This window comes from Anomaloglossus baeobatrachus, chromosome 3, assembly GCF_048569485.1.
Source record: "Anomaloglossus baeobatrachus isolate aAnoBae1 chromosome 3, aAnoBae1.hap1, whole genome shotgun sequence".
Lineage (NCBI taxonomy): Eukaryota > Metazoa > Chordata > Amphibia > Anura > Aromobatidae > Anomaloglossus > Anomaloglossus baeobatrachus.
Window position 1 is genome coordinate 58517317 of NC_134355.1, and position 27439 is coordinate 58544755.

The 27439-nt window shown below is 47.3% G+C and overlaps 1 protein-coding gene across 1 annotated transcript in view; it reads right to left on the minus strand.

Moving 5' to 3' along the window:
• The window catches only part of PRKCE (protein kinase C epsilon), a 616040-nt gene that overhangs the window by 380359 nt on the left and 208242 nt on the right, over positions 1-27439 (minus strand). The window contains exon 2 of the mRNA XM_075339195.1: positions 11617-11680. Coding sequence (XP_075195310.1) covers positions 11617-11680 — 64 coding nt within the window. The remainder of the gene's footprint in view (positions 1-11616; positions 11681-27439) is intronic.

Consider the following 27439-nt stretch of genomic DNA (forward strand, 5'->3'; position numbering starts at 1 on the left):
CAGGAGCGACGAACATCTCCTTACCTGCCTCCACCGGCAATGCGGAAGGAAGGAGGTGGACGGGATGTTACGTCCCGCTCATCTCCGACCCTCCGCTTCTATTGGCCGGCCGCTTAGTGACGCCGCAGTGAAGTCTACATTGTGTCGCTCCTCTATTATTCCTCTTGTAACTGTGTGAATACATTTCCAAAAATGCTGTTTCTTTACAGTCCACTCGGAGCTCAGACTATGTAGGTACATCCATGCCCATCAGAAAATACAATGCAACATCCACTGAATTCCCATCCATTCAATCCTGATCTTTGAGGAATGGGGATTGGGAGTATGTTATCATTATCGGGGTGTTAAGAATTTATCACAGGGGACATACAGGGGATAAATGGCTTTTATGAGAAAACCGCTTGAAGGGGTAATAACAACATATTGTAATATGTATGCACTTGGTAAAAATTAATGGTGGGTACGAGCAGCACCCGTCCAATACTGATTGAATTCGTTTTTACAGATTCTTAGAAGAAACCCTAAAGAAATAAATTCAGAAAAATTTTTAGCATTCAGCATGCCCCAATATTACGAGAATTTATCCTGATATTTGGTAATCCGGGGCTCGGGAATACATTCAGTGACATTTATTTCAGCAGTACCCGCTGATGAGCTACGAAGCCAGGTGGGATCATTAATCTCTTATAATAAACTAAAAGACTCAAACACTTTTATATGATCAAATCTCTGTCAGACAACCGTCATCGATCTCTACCTACTCTGAAGTCACGGCAGCTGCCAAATATTCCATTAGGTATCTGGGATTATGCCAAATGAGCTCCGTGTGGCCATGAAGGCATAAAATAGTGTTTAAATAATTTTAAAACTTATTAAAAAAGATTTATAAAAATATTTAGCTCCCTGAGAAACATAAAAGAGCAAAACAATAAAAGTGGTCTTATTTCTGGGAAACTTGACTGACAATCAATATGACCACAATTACAAAGCGTTTGTCACACAGCTTTGTTAGCCTCCTATCTAGGCCGGGATTTAGACTACCTGGACTCATGTAAGAGTTGGAAACTTCGGACATCTCCCAGAAAGAAGCTCTTCTGGACGGGTCCATCTGGGTAACATCAGAATGCTCAGACATCAGATGGAGTAACTGTCTAAAGACACATTCGGAGGTCGGCTACCAGGAAAGGGAGGACACGAAAAGGGTGTAGGCACACAAAGAAAGAGAAGACATTGTGGACACCAGGAATAGAGCTGAACAGTAAAGTACATTGTTTGCACCGAACACAGACCTTACAAAAAAATCAGTGTTCAAGCTGGGAGTTTGGGTGCAAGCCACTGAGTGAGCATCATTGTGCTTGGGTATGCCCAGCGGTCAGCCCAGTGCGAGCCGCTTGCAGTGATTGAATGGCTCACACTGGGGATAAAATTAGCGTTATCGGATGTAGAGTGTACAAAAAAATAAAAATGAAAAAAACTCCCCTTCCCTGCCCTGGAAGTGCTCTGTCTAAGGCTGGCTGCAAGTGGGCACAGAGCCGAACTGCCCAATCAGTAACTTCTAATGCGGTTCAGGTCGAGTCCAGAACTGAACTTTAGGGTGCACTCACACGAGCGTGAAAGTTGGACGAGTGCAACGTAAGAAAATCTCGCATTGCACTCGGACCTATGTTAGTCAATGAGGGAAAACAGTTGGTCAGCTTATCTCACATCTAGATTCTGGATGCGAGAAAAGCGGCAACATGCTGCAATTTCTGCTAGAACCATATCCCTCACACCAATTCAAGCGAATGGGTATGAGAGAATCATCGGACTGCACTCGAATGTTATCCCAGTGCAGTGCGATATACGCACAGGCTGACATTGGAGGAGATGGGTGGGATTAACCCCTCCCTCTCCTTCGCAGCACCCGCCCTCAGCTTCACAGCTGTGACTAGATCACAAGATCGGGTCACAGTCGCATGACACTCGGCTCACGCTCACAGCAGAGCCTGAGTCGGGGGTCATTAGCATATCGCATCTGATGCTCTACGCTAGTGTGAGTCCAGCCTTATCTAAAGTGCGGCTGAACCACAACTTCCATGGGTTTGTTCATCTCTACTGCTGATGCCTCTCCTGTCTCTACTGGTCCCCCGAAAGACTTCTCTTTTCTCTTTTCTATCAACCTCTTTTTCAGGGCCAATCATTGACTTCCATGGTTGTTTAGGTCAAGTCAGGGACACAAACCGAACTTTATCTAAAGACCGGCTGAACCTGTGGCCCCAAACCTCCACGGGTATGACCATTTCCAACCAGGAACAGTTGGTAAATTTTCCTGGCGCCATAGAAGCCTCACACTATCTCTGGAAAGCAAGTGCTCCCAGCAGATCCAAATGCAAGTCTAGACCTCATTCCAACATCAGTGATTTTGTTGGTTTGCAAACACAGTCCGGGTGTTTGGTTACTTTTTATCATCAGTATTTAGTCAGAAATTTTGAGAAAATTATTATGAAAAAAATAAAAATAAATTACACAGCTTCTCCTATACATTACAATATTAATCACACATAGCAGTCGGACTGCACTCTGACGCCATCGGGTTCTGTCCATGATTTTCGTGAGCCCATAGACTTGTAAGGGAAATATTGATCTGTGACTGATCAAAAATGCACTATTAGTTGTGATTATCTGCAAACCATTCGGTCTGGAAAAAAACATGAACATATGAACCGCAACATAGATTATAATGGGTACGTATGTGACAAGCGAATGTCTGAATGAGTCCTTTGGGAGCTGGAAATGGGCTGTGGATAGAAGGATAATGGGATGTGGCCTGGAAAATGTCCAGGTTTACAGGAAAAGATCTAAAGACGAAATTATAGTACAGGGAGTTTCAATTTTACAATCTATGTCTATGCTGGGGTATTGGAGACCCTTACCAGAAAAACAAAGCTTTAACAGCAGACCTGTCACTTGCCATAAGTATGTAATGTTTTTGTGACGCCCTGGACTAGTCAGGTCGTCTCAGGTAGTCACACACACACACCCCTCCTCCCCGAGTAGGTAACAGCAGCCAACCAACAAACCCTTGTCACCACCCTCCAGGTTTGATGTCCACAAGGCAGTTGGCTCCGCCCACCGAGGAGTTCACAGGCCTGGAGGCGGGAAAAGACAGAAGTTCTAGAGCAGTGTGAAGAGTAGCCTTGACAGTGAAGGAGGGAGCTTGAGTTCAAGGGCAGACCTGTGACCAGGCCTGCCAAGAGTCTACTCAGGTGGCTGGGCTGGAGCCCAGTCACCTTTGGCAAGGAGGCAGACTGTGGTGGCCGCCTGCAGGAGCTGGGATTACAGCCGGTGGAACCGTAGGGACCGGGGTCGGGCGGTGGCCCGCCGGTACCGAACGGGGGAACCGATTGGAAATCGGAGCACCAGGAGGGGTACTCAGACCCAGTACAAAGCCCCGAACCGACAGGGCCGAGTCAAATCAACTGATTGAGGACTGGACTTAAGGACCTATCCCACACAAGACCCGTTAGAAGACAACAGCCCAACCATACAGGGTAAAGCCACCGCCAAGGCATAGAGACCCAAAGGGCCAGCGTCTGCGAGCAAACATGGCTCTTCCGACAACCAGCAAGCCGGGGAGCGGACTACCGTTGCTTAGGCATAGGAGTCAAACATTCATATAACAGGTGCAGGAGAAAGGCGGAAACCACCAACCCGTTCAGGTAGAAGCTGCAGCCGGCTGCGGGCCCCGTTCATCATCCCGTTTGGTTTACCAGAGACTCCAGTGTATTGTGTCATAGTGAGTACACCAGTGCCTTCGGGCCGCGCACCGCGCCACACCGCACCAGCATACGCCCGCATCCGCTCCCACGCCTCCGCACCTCCCTCGGGCCCCCGGGACCATCACTCCCCTACCCATGGAGGGGTCAACACCAAGCTGCGCAACACCATCCCCAGGAGGCCTAGTTAACGGCAGCGGTGGTGTCCATTTATTCACCACAACCCGTGGGTGGCGTCACGAACTTACATCCCAAACCAAACCACCGCGGCCCCGGCCGTGGAACTCCCCATCAAGTCCCTGCGTGTAGTGCCAACCCCCTTGCAGAGCGACGTGACCCCCAGGTCCGTGAGGAGCTTGAGCCACCACCCACCGTACAAGCACGGATCCGAGCGGCTCTGCTGTTGCAGCCGAGCCCGCGGGGCGGTACATTTTGCCTGGTCTAAATTTCATTGTTTTCCTGAATCTGGGGTTGTTTTTATTTTAGCCCTGCGCCTCGATATTCCTGAGATATGGCCCCCTCCATTCCTGAGATATGACCCCCTCCATTCCTGAGATATGGCCCCCTCCATTCCTGAGATATGGCCCCCTCCATTCCTGAGATATGGCCCCCTCCATTCCTGAGATATGGCCCCCTCCATTCCTGAGATATGGCCCCCTCCATTCCTGAGATATGGCCCCCTGCATTCCTGAGATATGGCCCCCTCCATTCCTGAGATATGGCCCCCTCCATTCCTGAGATATGGCCCCCTGCATTCCTGAGATATGGCCCCCTCTTTCCTATATTCCGCTGTGTTCCTGAATTTGGAGTGTTTTTTCTTTTGTCCCTGCGCCTCTCCATTCCTGAGATATGGCCTCCTCTTCCCGGTTATGTAAAGCTAGCCTTTTAAGTCAAGTGGGCGTGGTCATCAACTGTTGTCTATGGGTGTCTTCTTATAGACCACGCCTCTTTGGCTATAAAGATTAGATTTATAGACAGGGAAGAACGTACCATATCTCAGGAACAGAGAGGAGCAGAGGCAAAAGAAAAATTATTCCAGATTCGGAAGAAAAGTGGCATTTAGATCATATTTATGGCAAGTAACAGGGCATTTTTAAGATATATTAGATAATTTTTAATCAACACAGTTTTAGGTAAGATTTTAAATTTCATAATAAAACAGTGAATATTAGAAACTTAGTCGTGTACATTAGACTTTTACAGACGTTTTTAATCATCGGTGTTAATGTACATGGAAACTTTCCTACATGTTTTGTCCTTATGGCACCTCGGCTCTGGGCAGAATGGTTGCAGGTGGCTGATCTATGGCAGAAATGCTTTTAGACAAGTTGTGTATTTTTACTGTGGCAGCTAGCTGGGGGATCTTGGCAGATCACCGTGAGCTTAGACAGGGCATAATTAATACACTTTGTATTTTCTTAGGCCACATAAAATAAAAGTAATATCTCGAGACTCGAGAACACTTGGCGTGGATTCAGAATAGGAAGACTTTCTTTTTATGGTGTTATGCAATTTTTCTAATCTAACCCCTGACGATATTAAACTAATTTACATGTCTTTAAACATAAGTGAAAAGTTTAACATGCTATAAATGTAAAGAGTGAATTCACTTTTGTTGAATGAACGCCGTGATGTTATATTGCTCAGAATAAAATGTTACGAGGGCTGTAGAATATTACAGAATAGGGGTTAATCACCAGGCTTTTCTCCTATAAGCTGTGGCCACCACCAGTAAGCTGAATACTAGAACACTGTATATAAGAGCCCAGGCCGCTCTGTATAATATAAAAAACATATAAGAGAGGTAGAGAAAGACCGCACTCCATCCGCTACTCTTGTGCTGGAAGACGTTTATTAAAACAGGTGCATGGGTGAAAAGAGGGCCGGAGGCAACCTGTCAGCTGGCTCCCAAGAGAGGACGACGGCCGTTTCGCCTTAATTAGGCTTCCACAGGTCCACCGTGGACCTGTGGAAGCCTAATTAAGGCGAAATGGCCGTCGTCCTCTCTTGGGAGCCAGCTGACAGGTTGCCTCCGGCCCTCTTTTCACCCATGCACCTGTTTTAATAAACGTCTTCCAGCACAAGAGTAGCGGATGGAGTGCGGTCTTTCTCTACCTCTCTTATTACCTTCGGATCTTCAGTGCTGACGTGCACCCCCGCTCTGGATTAGTCACTTTGCAGCCACATCTCTCCGGATACATGCGGTACCGCAGGTAAATACGCGGATTGGTGCAGGACCACCCTTTTGTTCTTTGATAATATAAAAAACACCTTTATTATAGTCACCTGTGGGGGTGTCCAGTCCGATGGGCGTCGCTGGTCTTGGTCCGGTGCCTCATATCTTCCTTCCTTCGCTGTCCTCTTCCCAGCTCCATGTGGATGACCTGTCCTACATCAAAAACGCAGTGTCCTCCATTGCGCTCCTGCACTTTTCTCTGCCCTGCCGAGGGAAAATGTACCGCCCCCGTGTCAGCGGCCGAGCGGCTCGGATCCAGAACCGCGGTGGCTCGAGGGGTCTCCGGACCCGGGAGTTCGTGTGGACACTCGAATTTAAAAAGGGGAGTATATACAGGGGAGTTAGAAGTTCGTGACACCACCCACGGTGCGTGGTAAGATGGAGTACCACTGCTGCTGTTGGGGGGGAGCCCAGTGGCGGTGGTATTGCGGCAAGGTGTCTAACCCCTCCGTGGTAGGGGGTTGTGCCCTGGTGGTGGCCGCTAAGGGGTGCCGTTGGGAAAGGAAAGGGTTTCTGCTTACTCACTCAGTCCAAGAATACTGACACCGACAGCTTGTAAACCAGAATTCTGAGCACCACTGCAGCAAGGAGGGAGCACGCTTGGATCCGTGCCCTTGGTGTTGCTTGTTAGCCTGTGACCTTTTCCATAGCACCTTCTTAACTGTTGGACCCTATAGTGTGGAACTAATCGGGTCCCGCTCACCCATATGGCTAACGGAGTGAGCTTGCTCTCAAGGTTCACGCTTTGGATTTGATGGACTGTGTTTTGGGAAAAGTCCTATTCCCCCGTTGGGTAAATTACCAGGACGCTTGAAGCTACTTCCCACCCTAGGGTCCGCGTACCCAGTCGTTCCCTGGCCCCTGACCAGAGATGGCTCAAGGCTACCAGCTGCCCTCCTCGGCAGATCTGTGCCCCTTGACACGATCCCCTGTGACCGGGGTTCCAGCTCCTACCAGGCCCAGACCAAGGTCTGCCACCTAGTAGTCTTCAGGAGCCCTGCTCCAAACCGGTGACCTCTCCCTCCGAGAGTCACCACTCCCCCTCCTACTCCTTCCACTCCTTTTTCACTTCTCCTCTCACTTTTTTTACTTTCCCCTACCAACCCCCCAAATGAGCGGCCCTATTCCCTTCAGGCTCCCCAATGGTGTGTCTGGTGGGTGTGGTGCAAAGTGTTCCTAGGGTTTTGACTGGTTCTGATCTTAGCAACACCAAAGAACAGGGATCCGTAACCAAGGAGGATGCGGATACTGTGCAGAAGGGCAGATTGCACAATACCCTGTGACGACCTGATAGGCCAGGGCGTCACACAAAGTACTATCATGCGCAGGCGCGGGGAAAAGTCAAAGACCGCTAAAATAGTTTGATTTGCCCTCAACAGGGCAGAGAGAAGTGCGCGTGCGCAGGAGCACAATGTAAGACTCAAGGTGGATGAGGTAGGATGTGTCATCCACACAGAGCAGGACGGCGATGAAAGGAAAAGAAGTGTTATTATTTTACTTGTGAAAAATATAGTGGCGGAGAAGGGGTTGTTTTAAGTTGCACCTGCTGTCCAAATTTTAGTGAATCTCAAGGGATAATTTCCTGATCAATACACAACCTGACCTGATCAGAAAACTCTAGAGTCCACCCTCAGGTACAGTAAATGCCATAGTCTTCTATCAACCGATAGCCAATACACAAATTCATTAACAATTTATATTATCTACTTTTTTGTGCATCATGGGTTAAAAACTAGAGTTGAGCGGATCGGTTATAATCCGGGTCCGGCTGATTGCCGCAGAAGTCCGGATCCAATCCGGAATCCGCGTCCATGTAAATCAATGGGGAGCCGGATCCGGGATGAGAGAGAGAGAGAGAGAGAAAAAAAAACGGATCGTGCACCCCAAATCCCGGGTACTGGTCGGACTCGGATCGGGCTCTCAAACCGTGCGGATCCGGATTTTGCGGATCCGGGTCCGCTCAAAACTATTAAAAACGCCAAAAAGCAAAATAGTCATCTGGCATCTTACAGTTACAAATATCTCCAATTAATTCCTCTGAAGAACCAAGTTTGGAATTTGGCCAAGGGTTTTGGGTTGTGCTTTTCTTAAGACAGCGTCTCGAAAACCACGGAGAGGCTTAGTACTGTTAGCGATACCTACAAACAGCCGGGAAATATTCAGCATTGTGACATAAAGCTGCTAAAATGGGCAGCGAAGCAAATGTCCATAAACACTAGCTGTCAAAGTTAGGAAAACAAGAGCCATTCATGTGAACAGAGATTACGATTAACTATTTGTTAACAACTTTACACTGTATTAAACGGGAGTGTAAAAATCACACCAAAGGCTGGGCGAGAAGTGCAAAGCGCACCCGTTTAGCCAAGCCAAGGAGCTGGCACAAACATGTCTACAGCAGATGGAAGCTGTGAATCAACCACGTTACATAACAATTGCTTTTCTAATTATGTGGTACACCACTCACATGCAAACCGGGAACTGTAAGGAATCGCCAAAACAAATACCTCAGAAATAATTAGCAACTTAGAAACAAGGACGAAATCCCAGATGCCCCAATTTTTTTTAAAGGGATTTTTTACTTTCCCAAACATACTTATTCTTTTATGTATCCTTAAGGTCGTACACATTAATAAAAAAAAATTATTGCCCGGACTTGTTTTTTCTTTTCAATAAATTGGTGAAAGAGGGAATGTGTTGGGGAGTTTTTTTTTCAAATATAAATTTGTTTGTCGTCTATTTTTTTTTAATTACTGACTGGGTTTGTGATGTCAGGTATCTGATAGATGCCGTGACATCAGTAACCCCAGGGCTTGATGCCAGGTGACATTACACATCTGGTATCAACCCCATATATTACCCCGTTTGCCATCGCAGCAGAGCATCGGGATGAGCTGGGCAAAGCACCAGGATTGGCACATCTAATGGATGCGCCACTTCTGGGGCAGCTGCGGCCTGCTATTCTTAGGCTGGGGAGGGTCCAAGAACTGTGGACCTCCCTAGTCTGAGAATACCAGACCACAGCTGTCCACTTTACCTTGGCTGGTGATCCAATTTGGAAGGGACCTCACATTTTTTGTTTTAAGTTATTTATTTAATTTAAAATAACAGCGTGGGGTGCCCTCTGTTATGGATTACTAACCAATGTGGAGCTGCCAGCTGTGGTCTGCAGGCTGCAGCCGTCTGCTTTACCCGAGCTGGCAACAAAAAATAAAAGGACCCCACATCGTTTTTTTTTTATTATTTTTTTTTGGCTAAATACAAGGCTAAGCACCCTTTAGTGCCAGATGAAAGGCACTAAAGGGTGCAAGATTACAAAATGCTGGGGAGTGGAACACTATATGTCTTTCTGATCTACTATCTATATATCCCTCTATCTATCCCTCTATTCATTCATTCATTCATTCATTCATCCCTCTAAATATCTCTCTGTCTCTTTATCTATCCCTCTATCTATCTATCTATCCCTCTATCTATATCTAGCTAGATCCATCTATTTATCTATCTAGCTGCTTCCGTGTTTTGCGGTCTGCAAAAAATCGGAAGGCACACGGATGACACACGGCCCGTATACGGAACGGATGTCACACGGATGCCTCCGTGAAAAAAATGGACCGTGTTTTGCAGACTGCAAAAACTGAACGGTCATGTGAATGAGCCCTAATGAAGATTAATTGCAAAGCTGCATCACATTTTTATTTTAGATAAGTTGGAACAAGAAAAAAAAAATAAGTATGGATGGTGTACTTAGTTTTAGGTGGTGAGACAACACGACATTTCCAACTTTGAATAATCTAAACCTTGTGCTAATGTTAAGGCACATAGACATGCAAGTAAGAGAATATCTAGAAATCAAATTAGGCACCAATGATGGAAGTTGTGAAGGAGCTGTTTCATGAAGACTATCCCTGTCCATATCCCAAAAGTGGTGGAACCCTGCAAGAGAGTCTGAAAGAGCACAGTTCACACTGGTGGGACAACATTGTACATGGCCTTTGCAAGCTCATGAGACAACTATTCTAATAAGAAAGATCTCCTAAAATTCAAGACCACAGATTCTACTCCTCTTTCAAAAAAACATTTTATCCTTTTCTCACTAACAGTTCTCAGCAAAAATGAGTACACCCCCTTTGATATTGCTTTTAAGCAATATCTCCCTGAATAAAAGAACCATTTCCAAAATTTTGACAAGAGTAAGTTTCATAGAACAGTTTTTTTTAATCCATTACATGAAAGTAAGGTTAATAATATAACTTTCATTACGAAATCTTCATTCTTACTTAAATTAGTTGATGCAAAACTAAATACACCCTACATCAAAAACTATTAGATGGTGTCGGGCAGCTTGATGGTATCATGAATTCACAGATGTTATGCTCTATATTGAAAGAGAAGATGCAGCCATCTCTCCGTGCGCTTGGTAGACGTGCACTTTTCAAACATGACAATCATCCAAAACAAACATCTTTTGCATTTCTGAAGAACAGGGTGAGAGTGATTCAGTGGCCATGTGTCTCCAGAGCTGAACCCAACCAGACACCTATGGGGAATTCTGAAGAAACAAGTTGTCATCACTTTCCATCCAGCATCCAGGCTCTAAAAGAGATCGTAACTTGAAGAATGGAAAAAGATAGTTGTTGCATTAGAGGGTGCTTTACACACTGCGACATCGCTAACGATATATCGTCGGAGTCATGTCGTTAATGACGCACATCCGGCGCCGTTAGCAACATTGCAGCGTGTGACACCAAGGAGCGACGATCAACGATCGCAAAAGTGTCAAAAATCGCTGATCGTTGACACGTCGCTCCTTTTCATAATATCGTTCCTGCTGCAGGTACGATGTTGTTCGTCATTCCTGCAGCATCACACATCGTTATGTGTGACACCGCAGGAACGACGAACATCTCTTTACCTGCGTCCACCGGCAATGAGGAAGGAAGGAGGTGGGCGGCATGTTCCGGCTGCTCATCTCCGCCCCTCCTCTGCTATTGAGCGGCCGCTTAGTGACGCCGCAGTGACGTCGCTATGACGCCGAACGCACCTCCCCCTTGAAGGAGGGATTGTTCGGCGGTCACAGCGACGTCGCTGACCAGGTATGTGCGTGTGACGCTGCCATAGCGATAATGTTCGCTACGGCAGCGATCACCAAATGTCGCACAAGCGATGGGGGCGGGTGCTATCGCTAACGATGTCGCAGCGTGTAAAGCACCCTTAAGTCTCCACTTGTTCATTCCATGCCTAGAAGACTTTGTGCTGTCCTTCACAATCATTGAGGTCATACAAAATAATACATGTAGTAGATTTTGATGTTGGTGTATTTATTGTTGCATCAACTAATTTGGGTAAATTTGAAGATTTGGTAATGAAATTTATATTATTAACTTAACAGTCATATTATAAGTTAAATATAATGTTCTATACAACTCAGTCTTGTCAAGTCTTGTCAAGACTGACTTTCTGTGAATCAGAAAGTAGCTGCCCTTGTCCACAACATAGGCAGGTAAAGTTCAGAAATACAAAAACTTCAGATATACGAAAGCATTTAAAAATACATTCCTGAGCATTTTGTCAGAAGAAATCAGCACCTTTCTGGAGATAAGGGATTTATTGAGAAAAAAAACGTACCTTCCCCTGAGGAGCCCGAGAGATCGATGACCACGTAAACCTTTCCTTCTGGTTCCAAGTCAATCTGCAAGTGAGAAAGATATTTTTTTAATTTAATTTATATTTTTGAAAATCTTTGGAAATGTCTTGATTTAACAAAGAAAAAGAAGTCTTTCTAAGTAATGAAAAAAAATAAGCATTAATCTGCAACTTTATTCTAGAATGTATAATTATACTGTCAACCATCATTAAAAGAGTGACCACCAGTCATCCAAGAAATCAAACTAGGTAACTAATGTTCAACTAGAGGGCGTTAATTACAGCTTAGAATTACGGGATAGTCACAGCATGAACAAGCTTTTTAAGATGTCTCTGGTAAAGCCCACGTCTCACATAGCGAAATCGCTAGCGAGATCGCTGAAACGTCACAGGTTTTGTGACGTATCAGCGACCTCGCCAGCGATATCACTGTGTGTGGCAAGCAGCAGCGAGTGGGCCCCTGCTGCGAGGTCGCTGACCGTGACAAAACGATCTGGACCATTTTTTGCTCGTTGGTGTCCCGCTGTGCAGCATGCATCGGCATGTTTGACGGCGGGAGACCAACGAGTGCCGGTTCTGAGTGTGCAGGGAGCCGTTGTTACACGAGTCGCTGGTGGCTGATGGCTGGTTGCTATGGAAATCTGCCTGATTGACAGCTCATCAGCGACCATGTAGCGACATTCCAGTGATTCCCCTGCCAGGTCGGATCGCTGGTGGGATCGCTATGTGTAATGGGACCCTAAGTCTGGACAAACACATACCAAAGCTGGTGGCATAATGGTTATTCGGCTAACAGCTATGTCTCCGGACACTCCCATACACATGAGCGCGCATATGTTTCCAAAGGTGAGACCAGAGAAAACCAGATAGCTCTGGTAGCGGATTATGTCTTGAGGAACACAAGGGTCGGACATGAAAGTTCTAACTGCCCAACCCTAATCTCCTGATATTATCTGTTGAGGGACATTTGAGAGACCTCCCCCGCCCCATAGACTGTCAGCTGATCCTGCCAATATATTGGGGTTTGGACGACTTTAGTCTAAGGTGTATGGGGGTCCAAAAGCTTATTTCACTCAACCGCAAAACAGTCGCATATTAGAACTCAACTTAGGTAATCAGTATCGTCTACCTTTGGCACTCAAATAACTGTATCCATGGTGCTGCAGCCATAATATAGACTCTAGAATCATCCAAAAACACAGTAATTTTTGGACTACTATGTCAGTTGTGGAGCTGGAGGTATTAAAAAAAACCCCAAACAATAGGTTTTGATGAAAAGAAAATCAGAAACTGATGAAATCTAGACTAGAACATGAAGACAGCATGGACACTCTTGTTTATGGACATGGGCGCACAACTCTTTTTGCATGAAGGTCCACATAGTCATATTGAACCATCACTATGGGCTATAATAACAGATCATGAACATCACAATAATTACATTTTTAGGACTCCCACCTCACCGGAGCATAGAGGTCCTCTCGTCTCCCATTTACAGTCCGGAAAGAAAAATACCATGGATTCAGCTCTCACCATTGCACTTTATGAGAGATGCTGACATAGTGGAGTGTTTCACTTCTCCGATAAACTAAAAGGATTACTCATACATGGGCCAGGCCATTTCTCTACTTCATCTACTTCTTACCTAGATGATGATAACAGACATGGCACACTTGTTACACATCCCTAAGGAAACTATCTATTCCAAAACAAGGGTAATACATGTGGACAGCCATCAGACACTGTCAGACGAGCCTGAGACCAGATAGTTGATAGCTGCATGGAAAAACATGGAGGATCGCATGGGCCTCCAGTTTTGCACCCTTGCTTTAGGAATTAATAACATGATGAAGAGATTCTTAGAGGTCAAACAAAGCTTCCTAGAGAGAAACAATGCAAATTAACTCTCTTCCAACAGGAAAAAAGATATCCCTCAAGTCCAAAACAGATGTCTGTGAATGGTAGGTACCTTTATTAGTTGCACTAGATAGACAGTATGATAGGTAGGAGAGCAAATTTGTATATTCATGTCTGGAAATGACTGGTGATAAGAAAGCTAAATGCTTTTGTGTCCAACATTATTTGCCCAGCATTCTTTTCCTTTTCTGCTTTGGAACAGCTTGTAAAAGAATTGTTGTGAGGAAGCTCATAGGACAATCTGTTGAAGACACAACTAAGGCGGCCAAAACTGTGCACCGAACCAACACACATCAAAAGACAACCAGATCTTCAGCTGATCTTCCCAAACACAAAACTGATTACTACAAAGTAGACTGCGATAAGAATAAGAATTTTTGGCTAATGGAAATCCATGACTAGTGTGTTATCATTCAACTTGAAAAAAAAAAAATAAAATTAAAAGAAGTGAAATTAGCTTGATCAGATAATATCATCAAAACTATTCATTATTGAGACCAATTATGCACACACAACTAGTGCCGAAGATTGGATGTCTGGGCCAATTTCTCTGGCGGCTACAGGCTCCACAGTAGGGACGGGCAGGAACCAGGGTAAGCTATATGCATATAGGAATTGGCTAAAAGAGAAGAAAAAAAAAATGTCTTAAAGGGAACCTGTCATCAGAAATTTAGCTATAAAGCTAAAAGTTCCCCCCTCTGCAGCTCCTGGGCTGCATTCTAGGAAGCTTCCTATAGATTTTGTGTCACCTTTTATCCCAAAATAAACACTTTATAAACTGGTACCTTTTCGTATGTAAATTTCTTAATTTTCCATGTGGGCGGGCTGCCTGATGTGCGTTGCTGTTCCTCCATCATATTGACGCCGCCCCCGAACGCTGAATTTGAAAGTTCAGGACACCGCCCCTGGGTGCCCGTGGTCCAGCGCATGCGCTGTTCCACTGTAGCGGTGCCGTGCACTGTGTGCACGTGCGACCGCTGTGACGCTTTGCGCGGGCACGAGGTTATGGGCGGCGCTGTTAGTGTCATCAGTAAGTGCCGCCCATAACCTCGTGACCTCGTGCTGAGCATGATGGGAAGGAGGGGACGTCCGGGCATCATTCCTCCAGCGCTTGCGCATAACGCTGGAGGAATAGGGGAAAGTGCGGTCACGAGGTTATGGGCGGCACTTACTGATGACACTAACAGCGCCGCCCATAACCTCGTGCCCGCGCAAAGCGTCACAGCGGTCGCACGTGCACACAGTGCACGGCACCGCTACAGTGGAACAGCGCATGCGCTGGACCACGGGCACCCAGGGGCGGTGTCCTGAACTTTCAAATTCAGCGTTCGGGGGCAGCGTCAATATGATGGAGGAACAGCAACGCACATCAGGCAGCCCGCCCACATGGAAAATTAAGAAATTTACATACGAAAAGGTACCAGTTTATAAAGTGTTTATTTTGGGATAAAAGGTGACACAAAATCTATAGGAAGCTTCCTAGAATGCAGCCCAGGAGCTGCAGAGGGGGGAACTTTTAGCTTTATAGCTAAATTTCTGATGACAGGTTCCCTTTAAATGGTACATTCTATAAATGGGCTATAGTCAGCAGTGGAGTACCGCAGAGATCTGTGTTAGGACCGATTACTTTTTAATCTCTTTATTAATGACCTTGTGGATGGGATTGATAGTGAAGTGTCAGTTTTTGCTGACGACACCAAACTATGTAGGATATTAAAAGCCAACCTTGATAGTACAGTATTACAAAATGATCTGGATAAGATGTCAGAATGGGCAGACACTTGGCAAATCAGATTTAATGTTGATAAATGTAAAGTAATGCACCTAGGACGGAGTAATCCTATAGCTGCGTATACATTAAATGGAAGTAAATTCAGGACTACAGAGCAGAAGAGGGACTTGGCAGCAGCGCTCAATGTCACACAGCAGCTGCAAAAGCAAACAAGATTTTAGGGTGTATAAAAAGAGAGATTAGATCCCATGATCCCACCGTATTGTTACCTCTGTATAAGTCATTTGTAAGGCCCCATCTGGAATATGGGATCCAGTTTTGGGCCATATTAACCAGGATGGGGGTTATATTTACCAAGATATGGCCTAGGATGGGGGACTTATATGCCAAAATGGGAGACATATTTACCATGATGGGGACATATTTTCCAGGAAGGGGCCCAGGATTGGGGACATATTTACCAGGATGGGGGACATATTTACCAGGAAGGGGCCCACGCAAGATTGGGAACATATTTACCAGGATGGGGGACATATTTACCATAAAGGAAGTCAGGATTGGCACATATAGACCAGGATGGGGGACATATTTACAAGGAAGGGGTCCACCCAGGATTGGAGACATATTTACCAGGATGTGGACATATTAACCAGGATGGGGGACATATTTACCATAAAGAATCTCATGATTGGGGACATATAGACAAGGATGGGGGGACATATTTACCAGAAAGGGGCTCAGGATGGAGGACATCAGAACATACTGAAGGGGGAGGAGGTGGGGCAACACTTAAGGCTGCTTTACACGCTGCAATTTCTCGTGCGATCGCATTTGCGATCGCAACCGCCCCCATCGTTTGTGCGGCACAGGCAATTTCTTGCCCGTGTCGCACAATGCTGTAACCCCCCGTCACACGTACTTACCTTCCAAACGACCTCGCTGTGGGCGGCGACCATCCACTTCCTGAAGGGGGAGGGACGTTCGGCATCACAGCAACGTCACATAGCGGCCGGCCAATAGAAGCGGAGGGGCGGAGATGAGCGGGAAGTAGACATCCCGCCCACCTCCTTCCTTCAGCATTGCCGGCGGCCGCAGGTAAGCTGCAGTTCATCGCTCCCGGGGTGTCGCACGGAGCGATGTGTGCTGCCTCAGAAACGATGAACAACCGGACGTTCGATTTTTAGAAAATGAGCGACATGTCAGCGATGAACGAGAAGGTGAGTATTTCTGCTCGTTCATAGCTGTCACACGCTACGATATTACTGATACCGGATGTGCGTCACTTACGACATGACCCCGCCGACATCTCGTTAGATATATCGTAGCGTGTAAAGCCCGCTTTACAGGATTTAGAACCAACATGTGGGAGAAGGGGGCAGATCCAAATTTTGCACCGAGGTACCAACTGACTGTAGTTGCACCACTGTATGGATCTCATGCATGATAATCATATAAGTAATTCCCCACTGTAGAAAATGAATTAAAGAGAAATTACTATTTTCTTGTGGCTTCGTTTTCATGCATTATTTAGCGCGGCTAGGTTTTCATGCATATTTTAGCTCCAGCGCGGAATTTCCTTACAACTTTTAGGTGCCTCCTTCGGTGACTATTTTAACAATGCAAAACCTTTCTACAAAGAGCGAAGGTTAGAAACCCTACAAGCTCTCACATGTCCTAACATTCTATCAGCCAACAACAAGGTAAACCAATTCTCATTAGTAACGAACAAGCAGTACAGGGAAAGCTTCGCACAAAGCCGAGCTTAGATTTGTTGTTTTAGCATCAGGCAAAGCAAACTCATAATCCTAAAAAGAAAAAGGAACTCATTTTTATTCTTGATAGATCACGCTAAACATGATTTATTTAGGTGATGGATGTAGCAAAGACTGCAGCTGTCCTAGAAAGATCGAGGGCTTGGGTTTCAGCCATAACAAGGCACCCTTATAATGGGATTATATTATAAATTATATGATTATATGGGATTAAAATTATCTTTTGCCATCACTTTTCATCTATTGTGCGAAGATCCATGGACCAAAGAAAAAAAAAGTTTCATCAATGGATCCAAAAGGAGCAATAATGCATAAAATGCATCTGTAATCAATCAATCAATGGAAAAAAAAAAGAAAAATAGAGAAAAGTGGTGTCCTCATCTAGTTTAGAAGTGCAATGCTCTGCAGCCTCCTGGCTTACTGCTTGTCGAGGGGCACCGCATCCCTGAACTTGGACACTTTGGTAGCGCCAATGGTCCAAAACAACTTTACCTCTGCAGCATGGGAGTAGCACAGGGGCACTGAAGATGGCAATATCTAGGCAGGATCTAAATAAAAAAAGCTTGCAGCGAAAGCTTCTTACTTAGGCTACTTTCACACATCCGGATTTTTGCTCTGCGGCACAATACGGCGTTCTGCAGAAAAACCGCAACCGGCTTTTGTAACACCGGTTGCGGTTTTTTTTTGCATAGACTTACATTAGTGCCGTATTGTGCCGCAGGGGCTTGCGTTCGGTCCGGTTTTTGCCGCATGCGGCAGATTTAGCCGATGCCGCGGCCGGATCGAACGTTCCCTGCAACGTTTTTTGCTCCGGCAAAAAACACCGCATCGCGCCGCATCCGGCCGCTGCGGCGCATTTTTCAATGCATACCTATGGAGGCCGGATGCGGCGCGATGCGGAAAAAACCGCATCCGCTCGCCGCATGCGGTTTTTTCCACTGTGCATGCTCAGTAGCATGCCGCAACCGGAAAAAAACGGATGGGCCGCATGTAAAAACTTATGCAAAGGATGCGGTGTTTTCGCCGCATCCGTTGCATAGTTTTCACAGCCGGATTGAGCCGCAGTGCTCAAACCGGATGTGTGAAAGTAGCCTTAGGAAACTGGCCACCTGAGATACACTGCAGAGGTGGCCGGTAACCGAGTAGTACACAATAGAATTGAAAAGCCCTTTATTCTTGAGAACTGAAAGGAATTCTAATGAAAAACAAATTGTCAACCTGCTGTCACTGTGGCGCCCCTGACCTGGTCAGGCACCACTGAGTACTGCACCCATGCTGGGGACAGTACAATACAGGTAATCCAGAAGGCTGACCGGGGAGTGGAACACAGGCGCATAGTGATCAGGTCTCACACATGTACCTTTGAGAGGACCCCTGGGGGTCCCAGGAGGGGGCAAAGCCTTGACCTTCACTGGAATAGTGGAGGGGGCCAAAAGCCTCCATCTCCTCTCAAGGGGTGTGGTGGAGAGTCTGGTTGCTAGGTGGCATAGGCAAGAACAGGAGAGGAGGAGCAGTGAGTCAGTTAGAGGAGAACTCCAGAGGGCTCAGTGAGGAGCAGACCTGTGGGGTTGATGCTGTCTAACAGCGCCCGCGCAGTGGCTACTGACGGGGGAGAACGGTCAACTAGGAGTGCTACCTGAAAGCCAGCTTCAGCTAGAGAGAAAGCACGGAGTGGGAAGTAAGGGGACTGCTAGAGAGCACCAGGCCCAACCGGGCGGCAGATCCCGAAGCGAAGATAGATCCAGCTTTCTTCTGCTAAACCTGCCGGTGTGGGGCTCTCAAAGCCCACACCACAACACCACAAAAGCCGCAGCCACGTAACCGCAGTGAGGGCCCATAGGTCACAGGAGGCAAGCAGCTGGAGTGGCCTGGTCCGGGGAACAAGCAAACGGCAAACAAAAGGGGGAGAGAGGCTGCAGCATCTTCCCTGGGCGACCCCCATAGGGACTCAAAGTCGGGGTCACCCCAAACCACCAAGGGCTTCACATCTGGCGTCACGAACAGGATAAGGACTAGACCTGTTCAGACAGGTGACCATGTGCCTGGGCGGTCCGCTTGAAAAATTGGAAGCGCCGCCATATTGCCACCATGAAAAGCGCGCTGAAAAACAACAGCAGCCCGCGCTGGAAGAAGTTACCGCCCACGAAGAGGTGTGGCTACCCAGAGATCCCCTGCAGAGTTCTGAGCTTGCCAGCTATGAGAGTGGAAGCGTCCAGAGACGGCGGGAAGGAAAGAGAGCCACAAGCCTGCTGCTGGGAGAGGAGCTGCTGAAAGAGGCAGAGCAGAAACTGAACAGCTTGCTATCAGAGGCAACGGCGAGTCCACAGCTGGAGAGTCGTGCAGAAGAGGGCGCAGAAGAAATGGCGTCTGACCGCAGAAATCCAGAACCGGGCTCCGCTGCCTGGTGGTATCGGGAGCTGGCCCAGTTCTGCGACCGACTGGAGAACCGGGTCGTGGAGCAGATTAGAGAAGAACGAATGGAACTGCTGGAGATGGCTGCCGCGGTTCGGGCCTATGAAAGGAGAGCCGCGCGCCGAGTGCCAGACAGGACGGCGATGACGCAGACCCCGATGCTGCCACCGGTGGGTGAGTCGAGTGATGCCCCGGCCAGCGCAAGTGCCCCGACCCCTGCTGCCACGCCCGCGGTCCCCGAAGAGGCGTCCGGTGCGGCGACGCTGAAGCAGGCCGCAGCCACGCCAGGTGCGGCCTTCCAAGCCCCAGCGGCCGCAGCGATGCCCTGCTCGGCCCACCAAGACCCGGTCCCTGCAGCAACGCCCAGTCCGGCCCGCAAAGAACCGGCTGCCACCGCGACCCTCATCCGCGCCGCAGGCGTAACGCTGACCCAGGCCGCCGCCCTGCTAGGCCCGGCCCGCCGAGACCCCACCGCCGCAGCAACGCTCGTCCGCGCCGCAAGTGAGGTGCTGAACCAGGCCGCAGCCACGCCAGGCGCGGCCCGCCAAGCCCAGACTGCTGCAGCGACGTCCAGCCCAGCTTGCACAGAGCCCCCTGCAACAGCGACACTGATCCAGGCCGCCGCCATGCCAGGCGCGGCCCGCCAAGACCAGGCCGCCGCCATGCCAGGCGCGGCCCGCCAAGACCAGGCCGCCGCCATCCAGGGCGCGGCCCGCCAAGACCAGGCCGCCGCCATCCAGGGCGCGGCCCGCCAAGACCAGGCCGCCGCCATGCCAGGCGCGGCCCGCCAAGAGATTACCTCATTATTTACCCCGGCCTGCAAGGCCAGAGCAGACACCGCTCCCCAGTCCAAAGAGGTCCCTGCTAGGAAGACCCTGATAGGAGAGGACCCCGAATACTGGAAGCTGAAGGCTGACCTAGAGGCCCAGTTCCCACAAGAGATGGTGGATCGGTATCTGCTCCCTCCGCATACCCCCAAGGAGATTCAGGCAACCCCTGCAGCCGCGTCAAAGAGTCCCCCGCCTGGGCCTGCTGAAGAAAGCCCATCCCCAGCACTGCCACAACCAGAGTGCAGCGAAGAACTAAGGGGGAGAGGAGGCCAGGAAGCTGAGGAGCTGACTCCGGAGCCACCAGCAGTGGATCTATACTCAGAGCCGGAGATGTTGCCCTATTCCCGTTGGGATGAGGAAGACCTGACACCGTCCGCTGACGAAGATCTGCCTAAAAGTCTCACCTGGGAGTTTGCAAGCTGTACCACGCAGAGTTCAGGCCGCAAGACCAGGCGTCGCAACAGAACAACGCTGTCCCCTGCACCACAGTCTCCAGAGCAGAGAGAAGTCACAGCCAGAGACCTACAGGAGAAAAGGTTCCTGAGAAGAGCCAAAGCCCAGGTCAGAGGACCCCTTTGCAGAGGAGTAGTGGAGGATTTCAATTTGAGAAGTGGATATGGATTCATTGTAGCACCTGGTGTGAAGGAAGGGATATTTGTCAACCGAAGAGATGTGAGCGCTCATCTGCCTAGAGGACACCCTGGCAGAAACCTAAAGATGGGGGATTCAGTACAGTTTACCATGCATCAAGGCGAAAGAGGACTGTACGCGCTTGACGTAGCACTATGCTCCAGCAAACCTTACAGCCACCCCATGCTACAAGAAAGAAAAGACAGAGATAAAGACACAGATGAAGATCAAGAAAGAAAAGACAAGGAACCTACAGATGAAACTACCTCAGACGACGACAAAGAGCAAGAAAGCAGCAGGTGCCGCAGCCCAACAGGCCCAAGCCCTGGTAAAGAGGAGTAAAGTAAAGGAAAGTAAGAAGTTACTGTTTCGACCAGTTTTGAAAAGTTTTGTTTTGCAACGTTCAAGTTCAAGAAATGTGCCCACAAAAACTATTGTGAGAAAACCATAAACCTTAAGGCTATGAACTGGCTATAGCCACAAACTCTCGCAGTGTAAATAGTTACACCAGAGGGCACCACCGCCACCAGAGTCAGCCTGTTTAGGGGCTTGGCTCGTCTGCAACCAGGAGGAGCCCGTCCGTATATAGGGCCTTGGCTCACCTGCAACCAGGAGGAGCCCGTCCGTATATAGGGCCTTGGCTCACCTGCAACCAGAGAGCACGCCTGTTTATGGGGCCTTGGCTCACCACCACAAAGAGGGTACCTGGTCAGCACCAACTGTGGAGGCCGCCTCTGCATCCTGCTAGAAGAGGCTGAAGGCGCGGATCCACCAGGCCAGGTATACCCTGAAGACCACCAGCCCATGAAAGCCGCCTCTACATCCTGCCAGAAGTGGCTGAAGTCGCGGCCAACGTGAAAGGGTTTTGGGTGGGTTAACGGACTTGTGGGTGGAGGGTGGTGATGTATGGTACCTGGTGCTTTTAAATGTTTTACATGTTTTAATGTTTTATGCATTTTAAAAATGTTGTCTTGCAGCCCGAGGACGTGCTGGTGATAACTAAGGGGGAATGTGGCGCCCCTGACCTGGTCAGGCACCACTGAGTACTGCACCCATGCTGGGGACAGTACAATACAGGTAATCCAGAAGGCTGACCGGGGTGTGGAACACAGGCGCATAGTGATCAGGTCTCACACATGTACCTTTGAGAGGACCCCTGGGGGTCCCAGGAGGGGGCAAAGCCTTGACCTTCACTGGAATAGTGGAGGGGGCCAAAAGCCTCCATCTCCTCTCAAGGGGTGTGGTGGAGAGTCTGGTTGCTAGGTGGCGTAGGCAAGAACAGGAGAGGAGGAGCAGTGAGTCAGTTAGAGGAGAACTCCAGAGGGCTCAGTGAGGAGCAGACCTGTGGGGTTGATGCTGTCTAACAGCGCCCGCGCAGTGGCTACTGACGGGGGAGAACGGTCAACTAGGAGTGCTACCTGAAAGCCAGCTTCAGCTAGAGAGAAAGCACGGAGTGGGAAGTAAGGGGACTGCTAGAGAGCACCAGGCCCAACCGGGCGGCAGATCCCGAAGCGAAGATAGATCCAGCTTTCTTCTGCTAAACCTGCCGGTGTGGGGCTCTCAAAGCCCACACCACAACACCACAAAAGCCGCAGCCACGTAACCGCAGTGAGGGCCCATAGGTCACAGGAGGCAAGCAGCTGGAGTGGCCTGGTCCGGGGAACAAGCAAACGGCAAACAAAAGGGGGAGAGAGGCTGCAGCATCTTCCCTGGGCGACCCCCATAGGGACTCAAAGTCGGGGTCACCCCAAACCACCAAGGGCTTCACATCACAAACACTGCTGACTGTCATGGTGGCGTCAGGATCTGTGGCGACGACAGATACTTTCACTCTGCCTTCTAACTTCTCTGATGTTTGTAATCAGCGCAGGCAGACTCGGACGTCGACCCACAGACTTGTAGTTTATAGGCAGGCTAGCAAGAGTGAATCTCTGCTGGGCTGCTTGTTAATCTTCTTTGATCACATGCTGTGGTAGAGCCAGTCCCACTTGCTCCCCTCCTATATACACTGTGTTCCAAATTATTATGCAAAAATATTTTTTCATATTTTCCTAAATTAACTTTATGAATTGCAGTCATTGTTATTTTCCAGTCATCTACTATTCGAGTATAATTGAAATGTTTTTGATCAAACTGCCAAAGAAAACAGTATATTTTTAAAAATAATAAACACTCAAAATGCACTTAAAATGCATGTTCCAAATTATGATGCACAGCAGAGTTTTCAACCTTTTTATTTTTAATTTGAAAAACAAAATGGTCAATTGTGACATTATAAGCATTATCAGCTTATTGCAAAATGAAATCAAACAGTTTTGAAGTCACAATTTAATTCTAGGTGATGTTACATTTGCACATAAGACCCCTTGTTTGCAAGAAGCTTCTGAACTCTCTCGTCCATTGAATTTGTCAGTTTTTGGATGGTTTGTGCTTCAATTGTTTTGCATGTGGACAGAATACCCTCCCAAAGCTGTTGCTTAGATATGAACTGCCTCCCGCTATCATAGACACTCCTTTTGATGATGCTCCAGAGGTGCTCAATGGGGTTGAGGTCAGAGGAAGATGGTGGCCACACCATAAGTTTGTCCTTGTTTATGCCCATAGCAGCCAGAGATGCAGATGTGTTATTTGCAGCATGAGACGGTGCATTATCATGCATGAAAATGATCTTGCTGCGGAATGCACGGTTCTTCCTCCTGAACCATGGCAGGAAGTGCTGTTTAGAAACTCCACATAGATTATGGAGTTCATCTTTACCCCTTCAGGGATCCTAAAGGGGCCGACAATCACTCTCCCCATGATTCCAGCCCAAACCATTACTCCACCTCCTCCTTGTTGGCACCTTAGCCGTGTTTTCATGGGTTGTCCATCAACCAGCCATCCTCCAATCCATCCATCTGGACCATCGAGTGTTGCATGGCACTCATCGGTGAACAAAACAGTTTGGAAGTCAGTCTTCATGTATCGTTTGGCCCACTGGAGCCGTTTCTGCTTGTGTGCAGTGGATAGAGGTGGTCGACAGGATGGCTTATGCAAAGCTGCAAACCTCTGAAGGACCCTGCATCTTGCTGTTCGGGGGACGTTGGAGACACCAGAAGCTTCAAAAACTTGTCTGCTGCTATGACAAGGCATTTTAGCAGCTGCTCCTTTTAACCTGATGCAATTGCCTGTTGGAAAGAGTCCTCAATTTCTCCTTATCAGCACGCACACGTGTGCTGTGAATCAGCTACATACTTCTTGATTGTGCGATGATCACGATGAAGTGTCTTGGCAATGTTGATTGTAGTCATGCCTTGACCTAAATACTCCACAATTTGTTGCTTCTCAGCAGCCGACACATTCTTTTTCTTTCCCATTTTGGCAAAAAATGTAGGCTGCTTAATACTGTGGAACAGCCTTCTTAAGTAGTCTAGCCTTTATTTGGGCACACTTTCCAAACTAATGTGCACAGGTATCTGCAATTGTTTTCAGTGATATACAGAGCCCTGACACACATCACCAGCAATGAGTTTAAATAACAAACAAAAAATTTCTGACGTTATCACTCCTAAACTCTTTTTGCATAATAATTTGGAACACAGTGTACACTAACTGGACACTTTGGTTAATGCCAGCTATAACGTCTCTATACTGGTCTGATGAGGTGTTGTGATCCAGACTTACTGGTGGTTGTAGTACTTCATTGCTGTGAGTGGTTGTGGCATTAATTCTTGTTGTCCTTTTGTTGCTGCCTTACTTCTCTTGCTTTTCTCCTGAGTTTCTTACTGTTTGTTCCTTTGAGTTTGCATAGTGTTTGAGTTTTATTTTCTTTTTCCTGTCTGTCTTTATCTGTGTTGCCATCACACTCCTGCCCTTTTCATCCCAGGGAGAGGAACAGATTAGGTCTGATGAGGCACGGGACTCCGGCATCTCTACCATTAGTGGTAATCCGCAGGTTAGGGATAGCCTAAGGTCCCATAGTCTGAGGGACAGTATAAGAGCCCTCTGTTCCTTTGCTATCCTGCAGTCACATCACAACACCTGTTTGTTTTTATATTGCAGTTTTATCCATTTAACATGATGAGACAATACTGTTAAAGGGGTGCACCACTACTTGGACAATGCCTTTTCAATCCCTATGTTTCTCCAAGTAAAATAACAGCTATACTCACCATCTGTGCCATCGCCGTTCCATCAGTTTGGACACTGGCTCTCCTGATACTCATGTTATATCGTAATGCCACGTGGTCCATAAAGGCAGATCAGCAATGGCTTCACTCTTCTCTCCTTCAGATAAATCTTACAGTTGCGGCTGCTCTTTCATTTCATCTGGATGCCAATTATGTCCGTATGAGGGAAGAGTGAAGCCAGCCCTGATCTGCCTTCATAGACCGCATATCAAAAAAGTCCGTGGTGCCTCTGTTAGGAGTCTCGACACAGAAACTAGCCAGATATCCCTCCGGGAAGGACCTAGCCAAGAAGTGGCTGTTTTTAGGAAACCACCATAACCATCATATTAAATGGCCCTTTTAGTCAATATCCAACTCTTTGACAAGTTTAAAGATATGACAAGGGAAATACCAAGGCCAGGTATCCATCCACAGACAGCTGTTTCGGGGGATTGCCCCTCATCAGTGTGGAGTAGGAAATGGGATGCACCTAGGATTTCATTGTGTTGAGTGCCCTCGTTGGCTGCCGGCAGGGTTTTCTCTGGCTGGTCTCCCCGAGATCAGTGATTGTTTTGTCTTAATGGACCGCATGACATAACATCACACGACCTTGGAAGAGCCAGTGTTGAACGGCGCCGGCAATGGAGGTGAGTATAGGTGTTATTCATTTACTGGGGGAAGACATACTGATTGAGAAGGGGTTGTCAGAATAGTAGATAACACCTTTCAATAAGGTCACGATCTTCATACTGCTTTGTATGCAGATCCTTAAATGTGTTAATCAAATTAAATTGTACAGGAAGCCTTCTATGGACTGGGTAACAATTTACTAAATAATTTTTTTAAAAAAGAAAAAATTTTAAAGCTAATTTATTTTGATTAGTCCTAAAGCAGTCCAAATTTCTTTAAACATTCTGGTGGCAAGAATATTCATTTTTAATAAAGTTTTTAAAATATCCACTGTGTATTCTAAATGAAACAATGTATTAGATCCAGGATGTGCAATGTGTTAATCTGATAGCTTTAAAATACTTTCTGAATTGGATCATCTTCCTACAGCACCGCACGGCTCCCCTCCCTGCTATTACTATGACAATATAAACATAATATAGAAATAACTAACTTGTATATTTAATGTGAGAAGGAAAAGTGCTAGAAACAAATTAAATCCAAATTTTATAAATATTATTAATGGGATTTTCTGAGATTTACTCTATCCCCAGAAATGGTGTCACTCACAGACAAGAGCAGTGCTATGTCTGAGAACATAAGGTTCTGTTCACACTGGCATTTTATTAATCTCATTCTGTGTCCCATTTTAGGAAAAGAGAAGCAGAATTACTGCGGAAGACGGAACGGTTACATATCGGATGCGCGGCACTGAAAGAACCACATTATTATTATTTATTATTTTAGCACCATCGATTCCATGGCGCTTTACATGTGAAAGGGGTATACATAATAGGGACAAGTACAACAATCATAACAATACAAGGCACAGACTGGTACAGGCAGGAGGATAGAGGTCCCTGCCCGCGAGGGCTCACAGTCTTCAGGGGATAGGTGAGGATAAAGTAGGTTAGGGTAGAACTGGTTGTGCGACGCTATATCAGACTGAGGGTTATGGCAGGTTGTAGGCTTGTCGGAAGAGGTGGGTCTTCAGGTTCCTTTTGAAGCTTGTCAAGGTAGGCGAGAGTCTGATGTGTTGTGGCAGAGCATTACAGAGTATGGGGGAGGCACGGGAGAAATCTTGGATGCGATGGTGGTAAGAGGAGATGAGAGGGGAGCAGAGGAAGAGATCTTGTGAGCATAGGAGGCTACGTGCAGGTAAGTACCGGGAGACTAGGTCACAGATGTAGGGAGGAGACAGGTTGTGGATGGCTTTGTATGTCATGGTTAGTGTTTTGAACTGGAGTCATTGGGCAATGGGAAGCCAGTGAAGGGATTGGCAGAGAGAAGAGGTCGGGAATTAGCAGGAGGACAGGTGGATTAGTTGGACAGCATAGTTTAGAATAGATTGTAGGGGTGCAAGACTGTTAGAAGCGAGGACACAGAGCAGGGGGTTGCAATAATCCAGGCGGGAGATAAATTGACTATAATGGGGTCTGTCCTATTTCTGTGATGGGTTCTTTATTTTTCCCGAGGAAAGAGCACTGCCAGTAGCAGGAATGTACAGTATTAGCATGTGTTTCATTCAAGGGCAGACATATCATTGGTGCAGCCTGCCCAAGAGCTTGGAGGGCGGGAGGCATTTTTACCTCCAACGTAGGCAGCATTGTGAATTTTGATGAGCTCTTTGGCTGCAAAGGTCCTATATATTGCTCTTGCACAGGGAACCTTTTCTGCTTTCATCCACTGCAATGC